The sequence below is a fragment of the Pseudomicrostroma glucosiphilum genome (genome assembly GCF_003144135.1).
Source record: "Pseudomicrostroma glucosiphilum strain MCA 4718 unplaced genomic scaffold BCV69scaffold_7, whole genome shotgun sequence".
Lineage (NCBI taxonomy): Eukaryota > Fungi > Basidiomycota > Exobasidiomycetes > Microstromatales > Microstromataceae > Microstroma > Microstroma glucosiphilum.
The window spans coordinates 892739-904285 of record NW_020289919.1 but is presented as its reverse complement, the minus strand read 5'-3'; the positions used below and the strand labels follow the sequence as shown (position 1 = coordinate 904285).

General features: G+C 56.6%; 2 protein-coding genes across 2 annotated transcripts; both read right to left on the bottom strand.

The window, feature by feature from the left end:
* Nucleotides 1-227: 227 nt before the first annotated feature.
* BCV69DRAFT_283066 (hypothetical protein) lies at nucleotides 228-3469 on the bottom strand. Its single transcript, XM_025492575.1, has one exon. It carries the CDS (start codon nucleotides 3257-3259, stop codon nucleotides 398-400), a length of 2862 nt encoding a protein of 953 aa, XP_025348019.1. The 5' UTR covers nucleotides 3260-3469; the 3' UTR covers nucleotides 228-397.
* Nucleotides 3470-3698: 229 nt separating this feature from the next.
* BCV69DRAFT_283065 (hypothetical protein) lies at nucleotides 3699-11373 on the bottom strand. The gene is made up of 2 exons (XM_025492574.1): nucleotides 10742-11373; nucleotides 3699-10661 (listed from the first exon to the last, which is right to left on the bottom strand). The coding sequence occupies exons 1-2, from the start codon at nucleotides 11263-11265 to the stop codon at nucleotides 3809-3811; spliced, it is 7377 nt and encodes a 2458-aa protein (XP_025348018.1). The 5' UTR covers nucleotides 11266-11373; the 3' UTR covers nucleotides 3699-3808.
* Between the last annotated feature and the right edge of the window lie 174 nt (nucleotides 11374-11547).

The following is an 11547-nucleotide window of genomic DNA, read 5'->3' as shown; positions in this document are numbered from 1 at the left end:
CACGGTTTGTACCTCCCAATTGGGTTCCCGACTTGGTCCGCCAGATGTGCTCTGGTAACAGTGGAGAGAGCGTGTTGGGACGCAGCGGTCTCCGCACGGTGGCGTCATCAGTCGATGTCATGCTGCAGTCAACAAGCGATGGCAACGGCGTCGCCCGTCGGACTGGTTTAGCTGTCCTCCTCTCGGTCAGGGGTGAAGCACTCTATCTAGCTCACTATCCACATTGTGATCGGAGGATAGATGATATTGACATCGATGCAGGCAATGGTGGCCGTCGATAGAGGGCGCAGAATGAGATTACATGTGACAAGGCCGAGTGAATGGGTGGGAAGAGGGAAGGGACGAGCGAGTACGCTCTGAGCCTGGCGCTGAAGTAGCAAAGGTGCTGCTGCAGCTCTTACTGTGCACTTTCCTCAGCCAATATGTCCCCTGCACCTTCGTCGTCGCCAAGGCCGAGGCTCAGCCTTGCCTCCTCTAACTTCGGCCGCACCCACTCCGACCCGCTCAGTTCAATTGCTGTCCTGACCGCCTTGGTTCCTAGCCTCATAAGGTCTCCGTCTCTCTCCTTCTGGAGCTCCGCAGCTAGACGAAGCCCTTCTAGCTCCGCTTCGACTCCTCGTGCGCTGGGCGAGAGCACGAGGCACGAGGCAAGAACGTACTTGAGGAGACGGGGCGCCGACAGGGCAAAAGGCAATAATAACCTGGCAGGACTCATCAACGCCCCTCCACCCTCAACCTCTGTCTCCGCCTCCCTCTGCATCTCAAGGATAGGTCCGAGATCTACCGACTCCGCTGTAGCCCGTTTACTGTCGTCGCCGGTTTTGATCAATTCGTCTCGAAAGGCCAGGAACTTCTTCTGACCTTGCTCCTCTAAGATGAGTTGTCTGACAATGCTATCGTCAATACCATTTCTCAGCGCAAAAGCGCGGACCAGATTGGCGCCCAGAGCCCAAAGATCTGCACTTGGTCCCACTCTCCGGCCGCCATCATTGTCGCTTCCAGACGCCTCAGGCGGGACCCAATCGAAGCTCATCAGCTGGACCGTCTCGTCCCCGCCAGGCGTCCTGAAGGGATTGGCGTTCTCGTAGTCGATGACCACCAGCTCACCCTTCGTGTCGAACATGAGATTTTCGAGCTTGATGTCTCCATGCAGCCAGCCTGCTTGATGGAAGCGATGGATGTGAGCTAGCGCTTGGACGAAGACAAGGGCTACGACTGGATAGAGCTCTTCGTCTTCGCAACCAGCTATTACGAAGAAAGACTCTTCGGGATAGTCCTCTTCAAGTCGAATATATTTGCCATCACTCGTCATGAGGAGCTTCGCCACAGCAGCGCGCCCAGTGCTCAAAGTCTCGGCCTTTTGAATCTCGGTAAGTATATCGTCGAGGTAGGTCGATCGCAAGATCTTGGCCAGAGAGCGCGCATAGGCTGCATTTTCGCGAGCTTCGTTGGGGTCCATCGCTGAGCGGATCTTTGCTTCGACCGACTTGATTTCCATAGCAGCGTAGAATTTGCCTGACCCGTCCATTGCCCATCGTCGTAGCTTCGCGGCCGAGGAGACTCGATTGTCAGGGGTTGTGATCAGGTAGGTGGTTGCAGCGGAAGACCTGTTAACCAGGGGACAGGCCGGGACCTCTGCTTCGTCTCCCTCTGCCGCTTCCTCATCTCTGTGACTGCCATTCTTATCACGATTGGCTGCTTCTGCCTCCATTTTGCCTGACTTCTCGTCATCTTCGTCTTCTTGGGGTCGGCGGGTTGTCTTACGAGGCCGACGACTACGCGATGTGGCCGTTGAAGTCTGCTGCGCCTTCTCATCCTCATCGCTGTCTGCCCAGCCCTCGCCCTCCTTCTCGTGCTCGGCACTAAACAGACGGACACTGAGTCCGTCAGTCACTGCTCCTTCTCGAAAAGGACCAGTACGATCATAGAGTGTCCCTTCTACGCTGATCGGTTTCCTACGTCGCGCAAGGCGAAGAGCGATGGGACCCGGGCTATCCGACCTCGACGATGAATCAGCCGTATGGCGACTTGACGGGGTGCCGCGTTCTCCCTTGGGAGATAGAGGAGAAGGCGGTGCGGTCTGCGCATCTATCTCTGGAGAGGCTGGGACAGAGCTAGCTGCAGCTATCGCCGCGGCCTTCTTCAGCAGATCAGAGGAGCTCAGCTCGCGCTGGGGCTTGGGCGGCCTCGAAGTGACTCCGCTGAGGTCAGGCTTCTGTTGCGAGCCCGGTGAGGGGGATAGCTCACGCTTGATCTGCTGCTGCTGTTGCTGGAGGGCGGCAGGGATGACCACCTTCGACGATGTGCCACTTGGGGGTCTGCTCGAAGGGGCTGGTGTGCCCGTCTTGATTTGGCTTAGAGGCGCAAGAGAGACCCTCTCGATGGCAGGCAGCTGTCTTCCGCTTGCGGACGAAAGAGAAGAGGATGACGAGTCTCTCCTAGGGGTGTGGATGCCAATGACCGTCTCGTGTCTTAGGAAGGCGGCTTCGGGACCATTTGAAGAAAATCTCCGCGGTCTGCGACCCAGGAAGCCATTGCTACTCTGGGAGGAAGAGCCGCTTTCCATCTTAGATGAGGAAGCACTGGGAGTAGCTGACTTGTGTACATCTGACGAAGTCTGACCGGTTGCTGATGTGAGGGCATTCATACAAGGCCTCTTCCATGCTCCGCTACCCGTCCGAGACCTGTGACTAGATCGACTGCTCCGCCTGCTTAGCTTTGAAGAAGATTGACCGCTCTCGCTCTCTTCGTCGGTAAAGGTATCCGTAAAGTCTCCCTCTGTACTCTCATCGTCTTCGCCGTAGGGGTAGCTTTCGAGAACGGAAGCATCGGGAAGATCAGACGAGCTGCCAGATCTCCAACCCCAGGCGAGCTTCAGCCCAGCCCCCATGCTATCTCGGTCCCGCATGCGCCACCGCTCATGATCCTGACCCAGAAAGAGTGTTGCTGCCCGGGGGCTCTTGCTCGTAGAAGAGCGGGGGATGGTCCATTGGCTCATGGGCCTGTTCTTGGTGCGCGGATGGTCGAGGATGCGGCTGTCCGGCATGGTGGACAGGCGAGTGAACATTGGCCGTGGGGGTTCCGAGGCTGACGGGCCCTTCGGCAGCTCGGATTGGCCGTTGGATGGGGCTGTAGTGTGGCCTGAGCCAGCCTTGCAGACCTCTACTGCCTGGCTGGGTGCTTGCTGGGACAAGGGTGACGCCCTGCGATGATTCGCGTCATCTGCGACGGGCGGCTCGTGACCAGCGGAGGGAGTCATGAGGCCGTGCGTATGTCAGTCGAGCGGCATGGAAGGTAGAGTGTTGGGCAGAGGGCGGGGGGATGGATCGGAGTCGAGGTAAGGCGAGGAAGCGAGGAGGGCGGCGAGGAGGGACTGTGTGTGTTCTAGGCCGGAAGGATCGGGGGTGATGGTGATCCTCGATGGTGTGGGAATCTCGGAGGGAGTCGTCAGGGCAGCGGTGAGGTGAAGTGACGGGCGAAGGAGCGGCCCAGGGCGGGCCCTGCTTTGCCTCAGGGCAACCGGCGACTTTGCCCTCGAGGCGGTGCAACTCCGCCAGGCCAACGAGGTGGAGGGCCGGTACGGAAGAGACCAAGCGGGCCTAAGAACAGCGACGCCGAAGTGCAGCCACAGATCGCCGGGATGCGCCCTTCATCACGAGCACATTTGCTGGACGCTACATTGACAGGCGATCGTGTGAGGACTCGAGAATGACAACAACATTGATGCTGGTTGGAAGAAATGAAGGGAATGTACAAGTGCGCTACCACATGAGTCTCCAAGCCTTTGACTTTGCCGCTCCAGCCCTCTTCACTCCTCCCAGTCTTCGTCCATTTCAGCCATGCTTCCTTCATTGTCCATCAGGTCCTCGAAGTTGGCCATCTGCTCCAGGGCTAGACGCCTCGAAGAGATGACGTCGAGGGCCAATGGCAGGCCATCGAAGCTCAAAGGCTCCGCATTGCCGCCTTTGCGCACAGCAGGCCGATCAGCCCCGCTGAATTGCTTCTTCTTTGGTTCGTATTTGCAGCATCGCTCCTCTGATAGCCCAAAGGCGGCCTTGAGTTGATTACGCAGAAGCAGCACAGTGCCCATAACAATGCTCATGCGAGCCACTGCAACCGATTGAGGCTTGCTCAGTGCTTTGGTGTTCCCTCGGCCGTTCCCTCTAATTGACCCTCGCCCCGCATCTCGGAGGTCGTGCTGAGTGCCACCGAGATCAGACCCGGACTCGTCGTCACCCGCCTCATCCGAGCAGTTCGGCTCTGACTCGGCGAATCCATCTTCATCGACGTCCATGGCTTCCGCATCGCTTCCTTGCTCAGCAGTGGCAACGTACTCTTCCGCCAGATACTTCACTTGGGCGCCTGAGACTGCCAGGATCTTCTTGAGATCCGCAATTACAACCAAGACCTCCTCCAAGGTCTTGTACTCGAAGACCGCTAGATTGTCAGCGATGTAGCGCGACAGTAGCACTTGCTCGTCTGTGCAAGCATCAGAGGACGTATCCAAATCCAGAAATTTGGACATGGCTTTCAAGAAGTCGAGGCGAGTCTGACGTTTGTCCTTCAGCAAAGAGTACCATGGATGGAGGAGGGCATGTGTCAACCCCGTGACGGCGTCGATGCGATAGCCTCGCAAGTCTTGTTGAGATGCAGTCGGCTGATGCAGACTCCACTGGAATTCAAAGGAAGACTTGATGAGTTCTCCGTATCGAGCGGCCAGGATCGAACCATGTTTGGATGCCAGATGCTCATGGAGTTGCAGCGCGCGATTGGCAATCCTCGAATCGGTGGTCGTCTCAAGGGAGATCAGGGTCGGCATGCATTGCAGGGGATGGCACAAGCCTTGCATAATGATGAACTTGAGAATCTCCATTGCTGGCCGTTGAAGGCCTGGTTGGCCCACCGCTACAGCAGCGTTGAGGATCGGGTCCAAGTAGCGTTGCACCAGGATCGAGCTGACACCCGAGTCAGCAAAATTGTCCGTGTTGCCGACCAATTCACTCATATCGACTCGAGTTGGTTGTCCGCCGTCCTTTGAGAGGGACTTGCGACCCCCCGGCCTAATGCTTGTCGCGTCCCCGCTAATAGTCTTCGCATCTGCTTTTGTCGGGGCTCTCTTGGCGCTGTCTGTCGTCAAAAAGTCCAGAATGATACGCAACAGCATCTCCTTGTCACTGTTCTGCTCTGAGCCGAAGGCAGCATCCATGACCTCCATTCCTTTGTCTTCGATCATCAGCAAAGGAAAGCCTCTGAAGAGAGTGCCGATGTCTTGCAGTGCCACAGAACGATGTGTCGGGCTCTGTCGAATTGCGAGCAGTAGCAAGAATACGGCGTCCTTGATGGATTCTGAGCCTAGTGTGTCATTGATCTCCTGCTCTAGCTCTGGCTTTTGCTTTCGAAGAGCATCAAAGTTCGCATGCTCACATAGTAGTGCAGCCTCCGACATGATCATCCTAGACTTGCGATCAACGGGTGAATCTGGCTGGGCTGAGAGCTTGGCAGCGATTGCGCTGAGGGCCTTGAAAAGGAGACCGAAAGTGCGAACGAGTGTGGAGTAGCTCTCTGTGTGCGCCTGGATGATAGTGGTATAGCAGGCGATTACCTCTTGCAGTGCAGCCATTTGGCGGGGCGGATTGTTCAGCAGGGGTCGGAGGGCCGCCTCCAACTGACCAGCGAACGCCAGAGCGGTCTTTGGCATGACAGGCAAGCTGACGCGGAAGACCTTCAAGAGAGTCTCAAGGACACTGGCCTCATCCGGCGTCTGTGGAGAGCCTCGAAGCTGTGACAAGAGCACCTTTGCTTTCGCAATCGAAAGTACAGCAGGATTGGTGGACACGACAAGATAGATGGCCTTGACCTTGGTGAGCAGCGTAGCTGTGTCACCTGAGTCCTCTCCCTCGTCCAGAGCGATGATGAGTCTGTCGCTCAAGGACTGCAATTTGGCGACGAGCTTCTTCGATTCTTCTTCGCTTCTCTCCTTGCTGAAGCGCCGGAAGACCTCTTCAAGAGGTGATGGTCTCTCGCGAATTGCGCCTGCCACTCGAACAATGACCGCCATGTCGTTGTCCAGACCGCACACATCATGCTCCTCGGCGTCGAGTCCCTTCGCATCTGAAGGTGCAGCCGGGTTGGCATTGCTGCCATCAGCTGCTGGTCTCACGTCATCCGCGTCTTCACCGCTCGATGTGAGGTTCAGCCAGATTTCCCCCAGGGTCTGGACTGCGAGATCTTGGATGCCAACGTCCTCGTCGTTCACGCAGCGAACCATGCGTATGCATGCATCGATCCGTGTTTCGTCTGAGGGAAGAGTCCGGTAGATGCTGGCAAGAAGCTTGAGCGTCCTCTTGCGGACAGCAAGGCCGGCGTCGAAGATGCGCTCACGTAGCTTCTCATACATGCTTTGCATGTCTTCCGGCTGACCAAGCAAGTACTTGGAGAGAAGTCCTACGGCGGCCTCCCTGACGCCGATGCTCTCGTCGGATAGTCTCGTCTCGATGGCATCCCGAATCGCAGCCAAGTCCAGTAGGGTGGCGTCGATGGCATATATGGCGCTGAGGCCTCTGATGGCTTTTGTTCGGTTGCCTACTGCCTGGCCGTCCAAAGCATTGACAAGTACGGAGCGAGCAAAGTCGAAGGTGACTGCATAAGACGTCGTTTGAACGAGCTGCTCAGAAATCTGGCTAGCTTGTTCGTAGCTCCCTATAGGACGACTAGCGAAGACATCGCCCCTGGCCGTGTTGTTTGACAGGCCACCATCCGCTCGTCCATAGCTTGACAGTAGTAGTAGAGACTGATGCAGCCCGGCAAGGTACTCTGAGATGGGAGCTACTTCCGCGCGGGTGTCCTCCTCTTCTGACCCTCGAGCGATGTCAAGAGCGGCCGATGTTCGAATCAACGAAGCAGATACCTCGCTACCCCATTGAGCCAAAAGGAACTCTCTGGCACTCTTGGATGTGTGATCATCGACCTCTGCAGCGGCGAGGTGGTCAAGTATGATTCCGTATGCGTGATTGAGGTCGTGAAGGCCCTGCTCGTCTCGAGCTTGCTCAATGGCATTCATTGCTCTAGGAGCGCTTCGGACTCCGTCCAGCAGGTCGCCCCCGGTCGGCCTGAGGCTGTCCACTTTAAGCTGGCTCGCTCGCAAATGGGCAGCCAGCGTTCCCAGATGCTCCAACGCGACTCCCTTGGCATCTGGTAGCATCTTTGGATCCTCTAGCACTGAGCTGAAGGTGCGACAGAAACTCGACAGCATCAGAATGGATGCTGGCCATTCGGGTAAGAAGACTGTAGTCAAGAGGTCTCCGATCAGCATTTCTACAACCGAGGCATAGCTGAAGTCTCCAGAACTCTTTGTCACTTTCATTGCTGAGATTCTGCCCATCAAGAAAGTAGCAATGGCCCGCGATGTCTGCGCAGGACCGTCCAGAGCTTTGCGCAGCGATGCAAGATCGTAGTCGCTGGAAGACGTGCCGTGGGCAGTGGAGGAGCGCTCTTCATCATCGTCTCCGTCAATTTGCTCGTCGACGCGTTGACTCGCTGCAAGACCGACCTCGATAGCGGCCATAGTCGAAGATTGTCCGGTCGGCTGCTGAGGCGTCAGGCGATTCTTGAGCCCGTAGGAAGCCGCTTGGACCAATTGCACAAGAAGAGCAGTGATCGTGCTAATTGCTCTGCCATTGTGGAGTGCGTATTGCTTGCGTTGCTTCTTCATGTCTGGGAGCTTCACCAGGGAGGTGAGAATTTCCTCGATGATCCATTGTCGTTGTTCCGAGTAGAGGGAGAAGACATTGCACAGCAAGCCGAGAGCTGGCTGCCTCAGCGATTTCATGACCGTATTTGTAGCATCGACACCTGGAGCCAAAGCCTCCATGGCTTTCCTCCCACGGATACTGGCTTTCGCGGCGTCTGATGTTCCAGACAGAGTGTCTGGCTCTGCGGCAAAGAAAGTACCCAGTCCAGCATAGATGGCGCTATATAAGATTGTCTCGGAGAGGGATATCGATGGGAGGAGAACCACTTTCTGAGCTTGCGATAGTAAAACACAACAGCTACGCAGGATGCTAGCAAGATACTCGGTGCAACCAGCGAAGATCCCAGACGGATCCACTGCGTTATCGTCCGTGGCATCTACTGCGAGCTTCTTGGGGCGTCCACGTTTCTTCTTGTCCCTCTTAGCATCACTCGGTGCTACGACTCGAAGCCAGGCTTGGAGCAGAGGATGGGAAGCTTCATTGATATTCGAACAGGCTTCACCATAGGGGAAGATGACCTGTTCGAGGGATGCTCGAAGCATTTCGAAGCAGCTATGTAGTAGCTCTTCGGAAGCAAGACTTTTGTCCATAGCAGGCTGCGTCACGATGCTCAAGCAGCAGTCTACAGCCATCAGACTGGTAGCGATCCGAGACAATTGTTCGCCAAGCTGACGATGCTGCTCTTCAGTGGCCTCGGTGTCTACGTCGTCTTCGCCGTTTCTTGACTTTGTCGGTGAAACAGATGTCCTGGAAGGCTCTTTTGTGTGCTTGGGCCTCGGAGAAGCCGCCAGGTCTGAAGTGCCGTCGCCTTCCAAGAGCACATCTTCGCCCTCTTCGACTGCAAGTCTGTCGCTGCCCTGTCCTTCCTCGACTTCCTCCGCATCCTGCTCCTCCTCAGTCTCTCCGCTGAGCGTGCCCTTGCTTCGCCGAGGTCTTCGTGGAGACCTAGTCGTGTTGCGTGCACCGGCGCCGCGCCTCTTGTTTGGGCTCGCGCTACCTCTTTCCTCTGCAGCGGCTGCTTTGGCAGAATTTGCAAAAGGACTGATACCCTCTCCGATCTTGGCCGTAGTCGCTAGGATGCGCATCAGCTTCTGCATATCTTGGAGGTCGATTTCGGCAATTGAAGCAGGCTCGGACATGGTGGCACCGCCGTCAGCACCACCAGCAGCAAGCATGGTGACAGGTCGCCTCCCGCTCTGATTGGCCGCACAAGTCCTCACTAATTTGCTGAGATGCTGTATGCGGTTTGGTTTGAGAACTGCGATGCCATCGACTAGAACAAAGAAATCGGAAGCAGAGGCGTCGAGCTCCGTTGGCAGGATGGAAATGCTGTCGGAGCCCGGCAGAGAGCTTTCCGCCTCGAAGAGGTCTTCCATTACGTCGAGAAATCTCCTCATTGGTGAGCGTTTGTCAGCACTTTTGATGACACTAGGCTTTGATCTCGGCGCGGACGGCGTCACGTCAGTGTTTGTGGGTGTCTGTAGAGCAGCAGTCTTGTCTCCTACAGTGACTGTTTCGTCTCCATCGTGCATGCCGTAGTCGCTGTCCTTGTCCCATTCCTCTGCTGAGCCAGAGTCGAATTCATCGTCCACAGGCAGAGCGAGGCGGAGACTGGAGGTGAATGTGGTGCCTCTTCGCTCTGCCGTCACCTCCTTGAGTAGCTGCTTGGCTGTAGTCGGAACGACGACTGCAGCTGGGACACTTTTCTCTTCCTCATGCTCGACGACCTCTTCTGCCGAAGCTGTAGGAAAGGCGGTGACTTTCTTCTTGGATCCAGGAGGCCGTCCGCGAGGCTTGGGCGCACTTGGCTTTGACTGAGAAGTGGATGCCTTCTTTGAAGACACCAAGCTTGAGGAAGAAGCAGCCTCGGCAGATTGAGTGAGTCGAGAGGTGGAAGCTTCGTCCGTGCTACTGGCATAGAAGTTGGTCGCCTTTACTGGCGAATGAGCATTCGTGCTTTTTCTGCCCTTCTTTCTCTGCTGTGCTGCACTGCCCTCCGGCTCAGGGGCATCGTCCAATTGCCGCTTGCTAGTGCTCGCCAACGTGGCGCGCATAGATGCACCCATTGCAGCATTCAAGTTCGAAGGGTGCTGCGATTGAAAACGATGATGTTCCATCGACTTCCTGGTGCTCGGGCTTTCTTGCCGATGCCCGCTCTTTCTTCGGGGCGGAGAGATGACATTGAGAGGGTCGGGTGACTCTGGACCACTCCGAATACTTGATGGACTGAAGAAGACGCCCGAATTGTCGCTGAAGCTCGTCGGGGTCGCCAAGCCGATTGTAGCTGGGCCACTGACGATCGACTGACTGTCTTGTCTGGGAGTCTGCGAGCGTTGGGAGTCATCGTCGCTTTCGAGGGCACTGTGGTGATGATTTTGCTCCGCAGACGGAGAGAAGTGGTCCGCATTGGCGTCGGAGGGCAGCAATGGTAGCTCAGCTCGGGGAGGACCCTCGAGCTCTGACTTGACTGTAGATGCGATTTTGAAGCCAGCTGCCGAAGTGTCTCGGTCGAGATTCCTAGCCTCAAGCGGTGCTGCCAGAGTCAGCTCTGAGCTGCCGCTATGGCCGGATCCTTGCAGTGCTGAGTGTTGTTGGGATGCAGATCCGTTCTGCTGTGAAGCTGGTGTAGGCTTACTCTGCGAACTGCTTTGAGAGCTGTTTCTATCGCTGAAGTGAGAGGTGGATTGCTGCTGAGGCCGTTTACGGTCAGCCATGGATGGGGCTATATGCCGCGAAGAAGAGCCCACTCTTGACGATTGTGATTGGTGACGTCGAGAGGGTGACGCTACGGACGACATGAAGACCTCCCTTTGACCCATGGCGGCCGCTAGCGTGTTCAGGCTTGGGTTCGGATGGACAGAGGAAGAGCCAAAGGGGTGGCCAAGGGGGACGTTCAAAGCGCTTCGAGTCCTGCGATAGCGAGATAGAGAAAGGGAAATCATTAGCGCATATCACTTAGACCCAGATCTGAAGAGGCCTCCCATACCCACCCCTTCTCAATTGGCTTTCCGTCGAACATGCTGATCAGTTCCGATACCCCCTTTGCTTTGCTCGGACCAGAAGTGGAAAAGGAACGGCCCGCCTGTGAAGAGGGCTGACTTTTGGCCTTGAATTGTGGCTGTGGTCCAGAGGTCGACCTTGCGAAGGGATTGTTCAATACAGGGGGTATGGGACTCGAAGTGCTAGGTGTGAGGTGAGCAGTAGACTGCAGATATGCGTGATAGGGAGATGACCTCTCACTGCTAGCCCACTCGCGGGAGCTGGACTGACCGTTCGAGTGTGGCATTGTTTGTGAGTGGTGGGATCGGAAAGGGTTCCTGTGATGGGACCCCACTCCAAGCGATTCCTTTTGCGAAGTATTCTGAGATGCCTTGGCCAAGTGTGAGGGTTGCCGGGGCAAGCCTTGACGTTCGTGGCTTCGCGGGGGCGAGGGAGTCCCCCACTCGCCAGAAGGGCCTGCGACGAGTGTAGAGTGGCGATTGCCGTCACGACCATGGTGATAGCTACCACTCATTGTGCGATGCCTGCGTTGGGGGGAAGACTAGGTCATTGGTGAGGAGATGCTGTGTTACGTGAAGAGAGTAGATGTGCTCGATGTGGTCAGAGGGGTGCCGTACGTACGTACGCCGTGCGGGGCGAAGAACCTCGAAAGCAACCCAGTCGTCGCGGGAGGCGGAAAGCGAGGCGCGTTGATGAGCGTGGCGCGGCGCCAGGCCCGCTTGCCTGCGTTCGGGCCATCCGGGCCACGGCCAAGTGCGCCGCCGACCACTCCTGCCCTTTCCGCTTGGCGTAGGTA